This window comes from Theobroma cacao, chromosome 9 (assembly GCF_053813885.1).
Source record: "Theobroma cacao isolate CCN51 chromosome 9, ASM5381388v1, whole genome shotgun sequence".
Lineage (NCBI taxonomy): Eukaryota > Viridiplantae > Streptophyta > Magnoliopsida > Malvales > Malvaceae > Theobroma > Theobroma cacao.
Genome location: NC_142647.1, coordinates 47,432,196 through 47,448,089, shown reverse-complemented (window position 1 = coordinate 47,448,089; position 15,894 = coordinate 47,432,196). Strand labels below are relative to the sequence as shown.

Genomic DNA, 15,894 nt, shown 5'->3' with positions numbered 1-15,894 from the left:
TTATAATTTTAAAATGTTTATTTTGAAATGCTTTAAAACTTTTAACATTATATATTGATGGCATGACGTTCTATAATTAAGTAATAATGTATTTATTATACATTAACAATAAATTAAATGCAAATCTTAAAACATTAATAACTTTTTTTCACTTTTTATTCATAAAAAATAAATTTTGAATTTTAATAAACAAAAAGTTCATTTGGCAACCTCCCTAAAAAAGGCACAATTTATTCCCTCAAAGAGTGAGCTGTTCATTTCAACTCAAAGTTATATCAATAAATAAATTAATATAATTTATTAAAATATTATTTATAATTTTTTATTTCCAAAAAATGATAAAATAAATTGTTTTTATATATAAAGAATGTGTATGTTTCACATATCGGAACTTAAATTTAACCTCGTACAAATTTAAATTCTGAAAATCGAGTTTAAATAAACTTATAAATTATAGATTAATATTCTCAATTCAAAATATATGCGTAATAGAAACTCATATTTATATTATATGCTTGATAGGTGATAAAAAGACTCATATTTATATGTTTAAGACTCACAGACAACGCTTTTATTGTATTAACTTTTTAATAGTAAAAGAGAAGAACCCTTATACTAGTCTGAGTTTATCTCAACTCTTGTATTACTCATGAAATCTATATTAATAAAAATCTAAATCTATTTTGATATCAAATGTTACGAGTTAAACTTAAATCCAACTTCTTACAACCTAAACCTTGAAAATAAGATTTAAGTAACTATATGAATAACAAACTCATATTTTTAATTTAAAAAAAATCTAATAAATAATAAAAAATTTATATTTATATATTTAAGATTCATTTGATATCGTAGGATTCGTATCGGCACGTATGTCAGTGTGTGCGTTTTGATTAGTGCGCAGCCCAACTATCGCATCATTTGGACAGATCGCAGCTCAAAGTTAAAGCCCGAATAAACAAAAAACAAAAAACAATCGAAAGCTGGGGCCCTAATGTGACCAAGCGTGTGGTCACCAATCAGCCCCAGGCATGTGGTCAAGGCTCAATCTTCTTCACCTTCCAAACCCACTCGTTCCACGTGTAAATATCAGAAAAACTCTATGTAATCCTCGACGCACCCAATCTTTACTCCTTTGCTCCCGATAATCCCAAAATGGGGGACTCGACGGTTAAGAGACCACCGTTTCTTATAATCTAACGGCTCGAAGTCTCCCATAATTATCTCTTTCGCAAATGCTCTCCGTCTTGTCTCTCTCTATGAAATTCTGCACACTGCACACAAAAAACGGGACTAAAAAAAAAATCAAAATCTTTCAGATATAAAATAATTTCTATTTTCAGTTTAGATTCTGAAAGGTTTTTTTTTTCTTTTTCCTGATTTTCTAGGGTTCCCCAAATGTCATCGATTGAGTTTCTACGACCGACGACGATAACAATCCACAATAAATTCAGCACAAATTCTTACTCCAATCTTCTTTATCTACATGGATTAAACTTCTCTACCAATCGATTTAGAGTTTTGCAGCAAAGCACGAACCGTTTCCTCCCCAATTCAATCAACATCCCTCTGCATAACGTCACCGTTTTGAGAAACCAGGATCGGTTCAATCTTTACGGAGGAGGTAAATTAAGGTTCAAAGACAGCAAAATTTTGGCTAATTGTACAGATAGCGGCGATTCGAAGGCGAGTTCCAGTGAGAATAATGAAAGCGAAGGTGGCCAAGGAGTGAAGCAGAAAAAGAATCCGCAAAATTCGGGCGGTTCAACCAATCAGAGACGAGAAAAGAGCGGAAAAAGCGGGCTTTGGTGGTCCAAAGGAAAGAAATGGCAGTGGCAACCGATAATTCAAGCTCAAGAAGTCGGTGTTTTACTTTTACAGTTAGGTATTGTTATGTTCGTTATGCGGTTGCTCCGACCTGGGATTCCATTACCCGGGTCCGAGCCCAGGACTCCAACGACTTTCCTCAGCGTTCCTTACAGTGAGTTTTTGAGTAAGATTAATAGTAATCAAGTTCAGAAAGTGGAGGTGGATGGGGTTCATATAATGTTTAAATTGAAGAGCGAAGGGAGTGTTCAAGAGAGTGAAATTGGTGGTATTAGTTATAGTAAGTTACAAGAGTCGGAGTCATTGTTGAGGAGCGTGGCGCCTACCAAGAGAATTGTGTATACAACCACACGGCCGAGTGATATCAAGACTCCATATGAGAAAATGCTGGAAAATGATGTGGAGTTCGGGTCTCCAGATAAGCGGTCTGGTGGATTCTTGAACTCTGCATTGGTAAGTTGTGGTATTTCTTGTTTTTTGTTATGTAAATTGGGTCAAAGTAGTTTAATTTGCTTGTTTTTGAAGTTTTTTGAGTATGGTTAATGATAACCATTTGAATTGTCTTGGTTATGTTGGTGAAGTAGTTTTTTGCTGTAAGCTGCCTCCTCAAAGAGTATGTATTTAGCTGAGGGTATATTCTCTTGCCTTCTTTGTCTTTGACTAAAAGTCTCAAATAGTGATCTAATGTGCCCTCTACAGTTGGGAATCTTATTCCCTCTTGAGGTGGAGGGAATATAAAGCTTGTAGTTGGTGTAACTAAGATTGGTTATAATTTTGTGACAAAAATGTCTTCACTTACGTGCTGTAAATAATATATCAGTAATATCTGGATGTCTTACTGGTAGATATCGAATATCTAGAAATATATTGTGTTGTCTTTGACCCCTCAAACCAAATGTAGCCTAGGTATCAGTTTGCTGAGGTTAGTCCTCAGTGACCGGTGAAGGAGGGTAGTATGATGAGAAACGTTGGTGATTAGAAAGGGCTAAGCATGTTGTAGCACTGGTTAAAATTGCAGTTTGGCATCCTAAAGATTGTTTGTTGGAGGGAAGATGATAGGCAGCCCTTCAAAAGCTTCTAAACGTGTAATAGAGATACCAACCTTCACATGGTTCTTTCTGAATCATGTGTTCCTATACATCTGAGGTGTGGAGTTCTATATTTTTGACTTGCTCTCTTTTGCAGATAGCTTTGTTCTATGTTGCTGTCCTTGCGGGACTTCTCCATCGATTCCCTGTGAGCTTTTCTCAGGTGTGGATTTGCTTGTAAGTTTTTGAGTACCTTAATGTCTGTGTTGCATGGATAGGTTCTGATTTGAGTCATGCATTTATGCAGCACACAGCTGGTCAGATTAGGAATCGCAAGTCTGGTGGTTCTGGGGGTTCAAAAGTGTCTGAGCAAGGTGAAACAATCACTTTTGCTGATGTTGCCGGTGTTGATGAGGCCAAGGAAGAGCTAGAAGAAATTGTGGTATGTAGAAAACTCGTCTACTCTAATTAAAAAAAAAAAAATCCTCTACTTCATATGCAACTAACAATTGATATTTTGTAGTAAATCCTTCCTTTGAATCATACTATAGTCTTTATAAGCTGATGATTTCTGCCCAGGAATTTCTTAGGAATCCGGACAGGTATATACGACTTGGTGCTCGCCCTCCCCGAGGAGTTCTCCTGGTGAGTTGATATTAGATACAATTAAGCATTCTGGCATTTCAAAATAAAAATTGGTGTACTTCCTGATGTTGAAGAAGCATTCAGTCTAGGAAGTAATGGGCTACTTGCAAAACTTTATTGATGTTGGCAATTGTTGGGTTAGGCTTGCTAATTCTGGCTCCTACTCTTGGGATATCTTCTCCACCAAAAATTTTCGGTCCTTCAAAGCTTTCTACTTGCCATTCTTGTTATGATAAGTTCAATAAGTTCATGGATGGAAGTTCGACATGTTGAATCTTTCCATTCAATGCTTATTTGCCATTAGTAGACGATGATTTCCTTGCATTCTTACCCTCTTATGTAAAATTAGAAATATAATTGGTACTTTGGTTTAATTGTGTTACAGGTGGGTCTTCCTGGGACAGGTAAGACTCTTCTAGCGAAAGCTGTGGCTGGTGAAGCAGAAGTTCCATTTATAAGTTGTTCTGCCAGTGAGTTTGTAGAGCTGTATGTTGGCATGGGTGCCTCTCGAGTTAGAGATCTCTTTGCACGAGCAAAGAAGGAGGCACCATCAATAATTTTTATTGATGAGGTCAGTCTATGTTCTTATTATTTTGTTGGAACAATCTGTTCAGCTTTTTGATTTCTAGTAGAATTTTCTGACATCTTTCCTCATGCACAGATAGATGCCGTGGCAAAAAGTCGTGATGGTAAATTTCGCATTGTTAGCAATGATGAACGGGAGCAAACTTTGAACCAATTGCTCACTGTAAGTCTCCCTGCATCATAATTTTTCTTCTGCTTTGACATCTTGGCCATTCCCTTCTGAAGCTAATATTTTGGAACTACATTACAGGAGATGGATGGATTTGACAGCAATTCCGCTGTGATTGTTCTTGGAGCTACAAATCGTTCTGATGTCTTGGATCCTGCCCTTCGTCGACCTGGGAGATTTGATCGTGTTGTCATGGTTTGTATGATGTATTGTATTTCAATTGACTCTCTGAATGTTTGAATCTGCTATATAGAGCAGTTCCCTCTTGCTTAACAGTTATCTCAAGGATATTATATCTCATATGATTTCCAGGTAGAGACCCCTGACAGGATTGGAAGAGAAGCAATTTTGAAAGTACATGTTTCTAAGAAGGAACTTCCCCTTGGAGAGGATGTTGATCTTGGTGACATTGCTGCTATGACAACTGGTTTTACTGGGTATTTTCTCTTTTACTTTGTCACATTTAAATGCCACTGCTTCCCTATCCTCCTCGTTTAGCCTCCCTCTCCACTTCTTAAACTTTTATTTGTTCTTGATGTGGTAACTGTATGATTTTTTATATTTTGCAGGGCTGACCTTGCAAATCTGGTAAATGAAGCTGCTTTGCTCGCAGGAAGAAACAACAAAATTGTTGTAGAGAGAATTGATTTCATTCAGGCAGTAGAGCGAGCAATAGCTGTAACTATCTCTCTCTCTCTGAGTGCATTTTTGTTTGTGTTTTTCTTATTAGTTTTCCTCCTGTTGTTAATTCACGCATATTAAATTTGACTATTTCCTTCCCTCGTGTTTTTTAAGAATTTATATCTCATTTTTCCTTGCCTTGAAAGTTGAGTTTTAATTATTACTTCCTTTATCCAATGATGTTAGGCAATCTTCTCATCCAGTTCTAGGCTTTAATTATTGATTTGACTGTATACCATACATATACATACCTCAAAATACAAAATACAATAAAAATCGAGGACAAAATGTATTATCATGCAATGCATTTGTACTACTTTTTGCACTTTCTGATGAGTATATTAATAGGGATACAGGGAATACTGTATAGACTTTTGACCAATGTGCAGTTGTTTACATAATTCCTGCATACACATCTGTGTCACAAAATGTGTAATTATGCTAAAGAGTTATCAGTAGATGTTGAATTGCAAGTTGATTGACAAAAAGAATTGTATTTCATAGGGCATAGAGAAGAAAACGGCCAAGTTAAAGGGAAGTGAGAGGGCTGTAGTTGCAAGGCATGAAGCTGGTCATGCAGTGGTAGGTACGGCTGTTGCAAACCTTCTTCCTGGACAGCCACGTGTTGAGGTATATTATGGCAATATTTTGACTGAATGTAACTCAGTGTATTTCTTTATTTGTTTATTCATACGTTCTTGTTATGTCAGTATAAAATTTGAAATGATAAAAGAAAAGTATGACATTTGAATTTGGAATCTTAACCCGTGGTTGTGTAGAATTTGGTTTAGGAGATTGCATGCACTGTTCATGTGGTGTGACAGAGATGGTCACAGGGCAATCATTTCTATTGGGTCTTTATTTAGAAGATGATTGACTTAATTTAGTTATTGCCCTTCCAAATTGTTAGTGTCTCTATTGACTTAAAAAGGGTAAGGCAAGCCCTCAGTAAAAGGCTATGCATTTTGTTCTCTAGGATGGATCAACTTTGACCTCCATTTATGGATGCAAAAATGGAGTCACTAGCATATGGTGCCTGATTTGACTTTCCTTTTAGAAACTGGTAATATGTTAAAAGATCTGTTTTTTGGGGGCATGGGAAATTGTAATGTTTGTACATAATACCAACTTCAGGAACAGTAGTATAGTGACTTCAAAATTTCTTAAGCAATGATTCGAAATATTAAAATAGAAAATTGGAGTATTAGGTTTCTTCACATTTTATGCAATTTTTTTCCAGTACACATGAAGGTCCACTTGGCCTTGGCCTTGGTCTATACAGGGAATTCTGAATTGTAAATTTCAATTATGAATGTTGGGGTGTGCTATGGAGACACTATTGTCCTACAATGGACTTAAATCATCCCAACTGCTTATGTTCACATGAAATGGATAATATGGTGCTAAACTATCTCAACCGTGTTGACAGAAACTGAGCATATTGCCAAGATCAGGAGGAGCACTGGGCTTTACGTATTCTCCTCCCACAAATGAGGATAGATATTTACTCTTCATTGATGAGTTACGTGGCCGTTTGGTTACTCTTCTTGGTGGACGTGCTGCAGAGGAAGTTGTTTATTCAGGTCGTGTTTCTACCGGTGCGCTTGATGATATTCGGCGGGCAACAGACATGGCATACAAGGCAGTAGCTGAATATGGTCTTAATCAGACTATTGGCCCTCTGTCCTTAGCTATACTTTCTGGTGGAGGCATGGATGAATCCGGGGGGGCAGTTCCTTGGGGACGAGATCAGGTCCCTTTTTACTTTTTAATAAATGTAGTTTATCCTTTTTGTTTTCAATTCCTACACTATCTGTAATGAAGACTGATCCAGAGTGGAACATTTAGGGACATCTTGTTGATCTTGTTCAAAGAGAGGTGAAAGCATTATTACAGTCTGCCTTGGAAGTAGCCCTTTCTGTTGTACGTGCTAATCCAACTGTTTTGGAGGGGCTTGGTGCCCACCTCGAAGGTAATCTGCTGTTGCTACCTGTTTCATATGATAAAATTCCCAACATCCTATTCTATTTTCATTTTTGCGTCATATGCGTTCTTGTTTTGTTATGGGCACTGACAGATTTTTCTGAACCTAAAATCTAATGGAATTATAAGGGATGGAACAGGTAGTTGATTGCCAAAATTGTATTATATGTAAAGGCCTCCACCATTAAGTTGTATTAGTATTTTCCTGACACCCTTTTCCTGTTTTCTGTTTAGGGAATAATATAGAGAAAACTTTTAACTTTATGTTTTTCTTTCTATCTTGTATCCCTACTCACAATTTTGTGAGCAATATGTAGTTGGTTTCAAGTACAGGTTTCAAAGCAAACTTGTTTTTGCTGTATGATAAATAAGTATTGCTATCTCCACAATGTTCCTCGACAAACTATTCTGCTGTACTTGTTAGATCTTTAATGCTATTCTATTGTTTTAGTTAATTTATCTTAGCACCTACAGGCTCTTGTATCCTAGTGTAGATAACATGCACCTTTTAGACAGTTTGAATCTAGTTGTGAAGTAGATATACTGTATCTTTAAGAAGGGAAAAGAGAATAAAGTATCCCTTTACTTCATATTGTGGTCTAACACTTGCTTTTATTCAGAAAATGAGAAAGTAGAAGGTGAAGAGTTACAAGATTGGTTGAAATTGGTTGTTGCACCAAAGGAACTAACAATCTTCGTTGGAGGCAAGCAAGAGCCTCTTCTGCCGGTGCAAGCAGGCTCTGGATAAGTGCTTTTGCTCACTGCTGTCAACCACGAGCAAAACATGTAGTCAACTAAAGCTTTCTTCATGCCATGACCTTGTCAATGAGCATGTCCTGGTGACTGGCATCATCTCCCTTGCACATTTTTGTATATTTCAGCAAGGTGAATTTTGGCTTTATTTTATCATTAACCCTACCAAGTCTTTTCATTGTTATATCTCACTACACATACCAGAGGAAAATGTAGAAAAAGAAGTGGTAAAGCTGAAGATATATTTCCTTGAAGAGCTTCAAGCTTGTCTTGCCATCCTCGACGTTATGTTGATAAGTGCGGGTTAGTCTCCAACGGCTGTTCTGTTGTACATTGGCTATTATTTCCATCGAAACAGTTCTAGCCTGTGGGCAAGTGTAACAGTAGTTGAGTTATACACGTAATTATTCTGTGAAATATAACATTATTGCACATAAATATGCTGGGCTCAGAAAAGGTCTTCTTCAGATGAACATTGTACATATTTTGCTATAGACAGTACATGCTGTTTATAATAGTTTCCCGACATGGAACTTGAAAGCATCCTTTTGGAGCATTGACATGAGACTGAATGCACAATTCCTACATCCAAGTGTTCTTAAACTTTTTAACTGATTTATTCTGATTTTATTTAGGAATGCATTTCTGCACAGTTGCTGCCGTTATTTCCTGATTTTGTTTTCTTGGGTTTTGAGAAAAAGAAAGAAGTTGAAGTTCTTACAAAGACAGGGAAGGGTAACATGTAATTCAGACATTAGCTGTCAAAAGAAGAAGGAAGGGTGGTTGATGAGTTGAGGTTTGATATTTTAGAAGGAAACCGAAATATCACTGTTTCTTTCAGATTACGACGCTTCCTTGCGCCCACTTTCTCGGGAAACAAACAAGAAGAGGTTCACTTGACCTGTCGGCCGTTCTCTCAATAGGATGGACCACAGCTCAATCATCTGTTGTCCCTATATCTTCCTCAAATTCCCTATCCTTTAATCAGTCCTTAACCAAATTTCGAAATTAAAATAATATTTATTTTTAATAATTCAAATATCAAAATTGGGAAAGAAAAAATTAGAAAAAAAAAACGATCTAACTGGGTAGGCTCCAAAAGTTAACATATAATACTAAGAGCATGTTTGGCTTGATTTTTTTTTAATTTAAAAATTATTATAAAATTTTTATAAAAAATAATAATTGTTAAAATTAAATTAAAAATATTTAGTAAATTTTTTTTACAAGCTCTGTTTAGTAAATAAATTGTTTGATAAAATAATTTATATAAATTTTAATTTTAATTAAAAATACCATAAAAGGTATTAAATAAATAACTTTTTATTAATCACTAATTTTTTTGTTCAAAATAAAAAAAATTAATTTTATTTTTTATCTATTTAAAATAAAATTTTGAAAATATAAAAAAAATTTATATAACATAAAGTTTATAATTAATAATAAATCATAAAAAAAGAGATAAAAAAAAGTAAGAAGTCAACTATTAAAACCTTTAACCCTAACAATAGAAAAGAATTAAAAAAAAGAAACGAAGTATAAAGTGAGAGTAATAATTTAGAAAAATCATGTTTGGCTATTGATGTCTTGACTACCAAAGTTTACTTTTGTGAACAATATTATCTTAATAATTATAATCAACAAATATTATCTTAATTTTCATCTAATTTATCTCAATAACCATTAACCTATTTAATTAATTATTTCAATTTTAATCATCAAATATTATATATATCATAAAAAATTAAAATAAATAAATATCATATAATTATCATATCAAATAATAAATTAAAAAATATCAATTAATAAAAAGAGTTTTTAAAATTTAAAAAAATTATAAAAAATAAAATAAAAAAAACTAATATCTGAATACAGTTTTAAATTTTGAATATATTTTTTTAATTTTTGTAAAAATAAAAAAAAAAAACTTAAGATGATGATTTACGTAAAGAAAGAGAAGAGAGGAAGATCGATGGAGAGAGAGAAAGTATTTTTAAAATAAATATTTTTTTTAAAAAATAATTTTTTTAATAAACTGACATGTTTTTTAGAAAATAAAAGTTTTTAATTGAAATTTTTTTTAAGTTGAGCTTTTCACAAAAATTTAGCGTAACTTTTACTTTTAACTAATAAATAAACTAAAAATAAAACAAGTCAATAGGCACTACATATCAACTGAAAAACAACGAGCACGAGATATCAGCCGTTGATAAATTTTCACAGGATGCATCACGGGTTCCTTCGTGGGCATGTCGAGCAATCTCGTGCTTTGTCGCAAAAACAATAGTGCAAAATGCTTTTTTAAAAAAAAAAATAGTGCAAAATATCTGAGAGGTCCACGTAAACATGCGCTTTCGGTTGCCTTTTGGAGAGAACTTTCCGCCCTATATATGGTAGAAGCCGCTGAACGAACTCACTGAGGAGCTTTCTCTACTACAGAGAATTCTTAGAAGATAAGGCCAATCCTTTTTCTTATTTTCCAGGTTCTTCCTCTCTCTTTTCTCTTCACCGGGTGCTTAACTTTCTTTCTTTTGTTTGGTTCTTTTGAAAAGAAAGTTTTAAATATACTAGATCAGTAAGGAAGATTTATTTCCCTAAATTTTACTGTAATTTTTGCATTTCTAGTCAGTTAAATATATCTGAAATAATTCGGGAGATTAGAATTATTAAATCTAAATCATCTACGGAAATGTAAATAAGAAATCTACATGGAGATTTTATGTGCTTATTAATTTTGATTTGTGGAAAATGATCTTGTTACTTTAGTTCTGAAAAGATTTAAATTTCGTTCTTCTTTTTATGCTGATGAATATGAAAGATTATATAACATGAGGAGTAGAATACAAAGCAAGAAGCATATGTTATTCTTAAAGCTCTGGTAAACATTTTATAAATGAAAATTGATGATGTTTACCAAAATGCATAGAAATTTGTGGTTCTCGAATCACATTTCAGGTCCATTTTGGTGTCCTTTTAGGATATTAGGAACTTGAGTAGAAGTGTTTTGTTTTCCCAAATGAATACTTTGTGAAGTTTGATATTGATGTGATTTCATAGTACAACAGAATACGATCCAATTAATTAACTTAGAAACTAGACTGATCAAAACCAAAGAAACAAATGATTACCAAATTCAAAATAAGAAAAGAAATGGTAAAGAGATAACACCAACAGTATACGTGGGTTCAAGAACCAGTTGCCTACTTTCACAAGCACAGCAAAATAGAGATTTACGATCGAAGATTTGACATTACAATGGTCAAGCTCACCCGAAAATCCGCTTACGGCTAATTTTTCATCTTTAGTCACCCTCTTAGGATTTTCATGTGTTTCTCACTATCTTGATGGTGACTACAAAACCAAAGAACCTTTTATACTAACTTTAAGCAAACTCTAAAACTAGTATTCAGCTTAAAAATAAAAGACACTAAATGGGCTTAAGAATCAAGAAATAAAACCCAACCGATATGCTGTGAAGATCTGTTAGCATTCCTGGTAATTCTAATTAAAATTTGACTTTTGTTGATTTCAAGATACATATTTTATGCTATTAGTTAAATTTTTGTATCCACAAATCTATTATTTTGTTCTCAAGAGAGAAACAGTGAGCTTTTTTTGTTTGTAACGAAATCAACCTTCTCTCTCTGCATTGGTTGATTAATTGTGTTCGGATGTTGCTTATGTAGTTAATTGTTTGATGGTTGTCATCATTTATCAATAACTTACCACATGCTGCACTCAATCCAGATATGGTATCGGTGCATGCTAGTTTCACATCAGTTGTATGCAAGAATGGCAACTATTCTGCTCCTACAAGGTTTCCAAGTACAACCTTTTTACCTGGCTTTGATGTGGTTGGGCGTATTTCAAGTGCTTGTAAGAAGGAAATATTCAATCCTACCATGAATTCAGGTCCTAGAGCCACATTAACTTTTGATCCTACAACAACCAATTCGGAGAGAAGCAAGCAGAGGAAGCATACCATCGATCCTGCTTCCCCTGATTTTATGCCGCTTCCTTCCTTTGAGGAATGTTTCCCAAAGAGCTCAAAAGAATGCAGGTTAATTTGGTTATATCTAGCTTGTTGGTTCCATTTTCTTTCCCTTTTTCTGGCAGTGATTTTTTAATGCACGATCTATCTTTCAGGGAAGTTATTCATGAACAATCTGGCCATGCACTCAAGGTTCCCTTTCGAAGGATCCATTTGACTGGAGATGACCCAAACTTTGACACATATGACACTAGTGGTCCTCAAAACATCAATCCACGCATTGGTAGGGAGCTCAAATTTTATGTTTTACTTTCTTGCTGTTGTTTGAAGGCTTTAATGTTATCTTCTTTTTCATTTTGTTCTGCTTACACTAACTCCCCACTCTTCTATTTTTGATAAATCTAAATTGTTAGTTTGGGTCTTTACTCCAGTCTGATTCTCTTCTAGTTACTCCATCATTCTAATCCTTTTCATATTTTTGATTTACTGATATGGTTATGTTTTCATATTTATGGTCAAGTTAATTGCTCAGTCTTGTGCATGACATCTTTAAACAGGACTCCCTAAACTGCGCAAGGAATGGGTTGACAGACGTGAGAAGCTGGGTGCACCAAGATACACTCAGATGTACTATGCTAAGCAGGGAATCATTACTGAGGAAATGTTATTTTGTGCTACTCGTGAAAAGCTTGACCCAGAATTTGTAAGGTCAGAGGTGGCCCGAGGGAGGGCAATTATTCCTTCCAACAAGAAGCACTCAGAGCTAGAACCAATGATAGTTGGCCGAAACTTTTTGGTCAAAGTAAATGCAAATATTGGAAATTCAGCTGTTGCAAGTTCTATTGAGGAGGAAGTTTACAAGGTTCAATGGGCAACAATGTGGGGTGCTGACACTGTCATGGATCTCTCAACCGGACGCCACATTCATGAAACCCGTGAGTGGATCCTACGTAATTCTGCTGTGCCTGTTGGGACTGTGCCTATCTATCAAGCACTTGAAAAAGTGAATGGCATTGCTGAAAATCTTAGTTGGGAAGTCTTCAGGGACACCCTGATTGAGCAAGCTGAGCAGGGTGTAGATTACTTCACGATCCATGCTGGGGTACTGCTGCGATACATTCCCTTAACTGCAAAGCGTATGACAGGAATCGTTTCTCGTGGAGGATCTATTCATGCAAAATGGTGCTTGGCTTACCACAAGGAGAACTTTGCTTATGAGCACTGGGATGATATACTCGATATCTGCAACCAATATGACGTGGCGCTTTCAATTGGGGATGGACTAAGACCTGGATCTATATATGATGCCAATGACACTGCTCAGTTTGCTGAGCTTTTAACTCAAGGGGAACTGACCCGTAGGGCTTGGGAAAAGGATGTACAGGTATTTCAAGTTGGAACTTACATAAGGGCCTTTTGCCTTCTGCTTATAACGATGTTCAAAAGTTTTACTCAATTTGAAGCATATTACTGGCTCTGCATGGTTTTGGTTATCTTATAACATCCCATTTAACATTTACAATGTTCATATCAGCTTAATAAAGTATCAGGTTGGATTATGAATCACTCTGTGTTAAATGAAAATGTTTGGTGCAATATTTAATGTTATTAGCAATCTCATTCCAGCATTTACAATGTTGTATTCTCAAATAAGCTATACCCTAGGTTATCCTATTTTTCCATCAGTAAGCATTTATAACTACAATAATTGTTCTTTATTTTCTGCAAAAAAATTCCTCATCTAAATGTTTTCTTCTAAATTAGGTTTGTAGCTTGCGCTATGAAGTTTTCAATTTTGTGTTTTTAGGTAATGAATGAAGGACCTGGACACATCCCCATGCACAAGATTCCTGAAAATATGCAAAAGCAGCTGGAGTGGTGTAATGAAGCACCTTTCTATACCCTTGGTCCTTTGACAACTGATATAGCTCCTGGATATGACCATATTACTTCTGCAATTGGTGCAGCCAACATTGGGGCTCTTGGCACAGCACTTCTCTGTTATGTAACTCCAAAGGAGCACCTTGGTTTGCCAAATAGAGATGATGTGAAGGCTGGAGTAATAGCATATAAGATAGCTGCTCATGCTGCTGACTTAGCCAAAGGTCATCCACATGCTCAGGCCTGGGATGATGCATTAAGCAAGGCAAGATTTGAGTTCCGGTGGATGGACCAGTTTGCTTTGTCACTGGACCCCATGACTGCCATGTCCTTCCATGATGAAACCCTGCCATCTGAAGGTGCCAAAGTGGCTCATTTTTGCTCTATGTGTGGACCAAAGTTTTGCTCAATGAAGATAACAGAGGATGTCCGAAAATATGCTGAGGAGCATGGTTATGGGAGCCCTGAGGAAGCTGTGCAACGTGGGATGGATGCTATGAGTGCTGAATTCCTGGCTGCTAAGAAAACTGTTAGCGGGGAACAACATGGTGAAGTTGGTGGAGAAATTTACTTGCCAGCCAGTTACATCTCCTCCTCTGAAAGGTGAAGGTCAGTATACTGGAGCAGTTCATTCTTATTGAAGTTCTTGAAGGTATTGAATGCAGCACTGAATAGGTTATAGTCCAATCAAATTATTTCATGGTAAAATAACTTAAATCCTTTTGAATATTCATTTTTTAAGAAAAATTCAAGCGCATAATGTATCTAATGGACAACAGACTGTCCGGGTCAATGTCAGATGATTAATCCCCTGCAGGTTTACTTTATCCTATAATTATCAGCGTCCACTCCCAATGGATTTTAAGAGTTTCACTTAATGCAAATGAAAGGATGTGTGCTATTTGTACTATGATTATTATAAGAACTCAGACCAGTCTATCAGAAGTGCGCTTAGTTCACATGCACTAGATATTCCATGGTTAAGCATAATTGTTCTTACTTAAACTCAAAGCATGTTATCTTTTTGTACATGCATTTATCATCTTTCTCTGCCTTTATTTCCAAATCTTTGTTTTTCTTCTTCCCTTGTGTGGTACATCTCATAGAGATTTCCTTGCAGGGTCACATGAATGAGGGGAATTGCTTCAGAAATCCTTGGAGCCCTGATGATGCATCATTAGCTCACTAATAACAGTTATATATGCAGTCTTTTACTATCATGCATTAGGTGAGTACCAGTTTAGTTTGTTGAGTAGCTCTTAAGACATCTATATCTGTTCTGCCTTCTCTATCGTTTAGTCTCGATAATAAAATGTTTGGGCTACAACTTCTATGCACATTGAGTTTATGTTCTTGATGTTGTATTGACATAAAAACGCACCAGGGGTGCCTGTATCTGCTTTTAGCTCTTTGGCATTTTGGCCAGGATGCCGTGGCAGATGAGGCTGAGAAAGTCCCTTTGAACCTGAACAGGGTAATGCCTGCGTAGGGAGTGTGCATTTTCTTTTTCCTTTTTGTCTCTTGGTTAAACAGGAAAGGAGCTCTCCCTTATCCCATCAAAGATTTGGGCTAAGCTGATCCATGAAGGGCAGATAAAGGCAACATCTCACTCCCAAGTGTTGGATAGAACCGAAATTGGCAGTCTTTTATGGTTTAACCAAAGAGTTCATAAAGTAGATAAACATAGTTTGATTCCAGTTTTCGGCTAGAAGAGGGATCTAGCAAGCAGAAAGAGGGGGTAAGGGAAAAAGAGGGAAAATGAGTTTATAACATATATGAAAGAGTAAAAGAAGAATCTTTAAAAATAGAAAAACCTTTTTTTTTTTTTTTGCTTTTACTTTTGAAATAATTTTAATTTTATTTTTTCATTTTTGGATAATCATTCGCAGTCCACACCTCATGTCGATTCAATGCCAGCGAGTATAATGGATTGAGATGAATGGTAATAGCAATTTTATATGATTATACGAAAGTTAAAGAGGTGTCTAACTGCCAATAACAAAAAGAACCTCATTTAAGTTTGTCTGGTTCGATTTAATTAAATAAAATAATAAGAATTTATTTAATATATTGTAATTAATTTCCTTACGTATGATTACTCAATAAAGTGAGTTCCTTTTTTTTTAAAAAAAATATTGTAATTAAATCATAATTTCTTTTAAAAACTATTTTGTCAAAATATAAAATATTTTCAACTATCTTCCACGCTTCTCTCCCCCTCTCTTGTCTTCATCTGTAAGCATATCCAAATCAATCAGCATCTTCTTCCACGTTTTTCTCCCTCTCTTGGTCTTCGTCTGTAAGCACCTAAATTAAAATCCTTTCTCATTTACACCTTCTCATATATGTTC

At 35.3% G+C, this 15,894-nt stretch overlaps 2 protein-coding genes across 5 annotated transcripts; both read left to right on the top strand.

The window, feature by feature from the left end:
• Positions 1-1,110: 1,110 nt before the first annotated feature.
• LOC18590534 (ATP-dependent zinc metalloprotease FTSH 7, chloroplastic-like) lies at positions 1,111-8,214 on the top strand. Its single transcript, XM_007016107.3, has 13 exons — positions 1,111-2,280; positions 3,013-3,078; positions 3,163-3,297; positions 3,435-3,500; positions 3,886-4,071; positions 4,162-4,248; positions 4,336-4,449; positions 4,567-4,691; positions 4,824-4,932; positions 5,440-5,565; positions 6,365-6,688; positions 6,784-6,907; positions 7,539-8,214. Exons 1-13 carry the CDS (start codon positions 1,399-1,401, stop codon positions 7,664-7,666), a joined length of 2,472 nt encoding a protein of 823 aa, XP_007016169.3. The 5' UTR covers positions 1,111-1,398; the 3' UTR covers positions 7,667-8,214.
• A 1,781-nt stretch (positions 8,215-9,995) lies between these two features.
• On the top strand, positions 9,996-15,104 carry THIC (thiaminC). Of its 4 annotated transcripts, none has more exons than XR_001929433.2 (7): positions 9,996-10,154; positions 11,419-11,731; positions 11,818-11,945; positions 12,220-13,046; positions 13,470-14,146; positions 14,664-14,771; positions 14,928-15,104. XR_001929433.2 is itself a non-coding variant. In XM_018127298.2 (6 exons), exons 2-6 carry the CDS (start codon positions 11,421-11,423, stop codon positions 14,671-14,673), a joined length of 1,953 nt encoding a protein of 650 aa, XP_017982787.1. In that variant the 5' UTR covers positions 9,996-10,154; positions 11,419-11,420; the 3' UTR covers positions 14,674-14,880. The 4 variants fall into 4 exon arrangements, 2 of the variants coding, with proteins under 2 accessions (XP_017982787.1, XP_007016166.1); XR_001929434.2 differs by having other exon boundaries at positions 13,470-14,152; XM_018127298.2 differs by lacking the exon at positions 14,928-15,104 and having other exon boundaries at positions 14,664-14,880.
• The last annotated feature ends 790 nt before the right edge of the window (positions 15,105-15,894 follow it).

Coding starts and splice junctions, on each gene's coding strand:
- LOC18590534 (XM_007016107.3), top strand. CDS start 1,399: ATGTCATCGATTGAGTTTCTACGACCGACGACGATAACAATCCACAAT. Junction 2,281..3,012: donor GATTCTTGAACTCTGCATTG/GTAAGTTGTGGT, acceptor TCTCTTTTGCAG/ATAGCTTTGTTCTATGTTGC. Junction 4,450..4,566: donor GATTTGATCGTGTTGTCATG/GTTTGTATGATG, acceptor TATGATTTCCAG/GTAGAGACCCCTGACAGGAT.
- THIC (XM_018127298.2), top strand. CDS start 11,421: ATGGTATCGGTGCATGCTAGTTTCACATCAGTTGTATGCAAGAATGGC. Junction 11,732..11,817: donor AAGAGCTCAAAAGAATGCAG/GTTAATTTGGTT, acceptor TCTATCTTTCAG/GGAAGTTATTCATGAACAAT. Junction 13,047..13,469: donor CTTGGGAAAAGGATGTACAG/GTATTTCAAGTT, acceptor TTGTGTTTTTAG/GTAATGAATGAAGGACCTGG.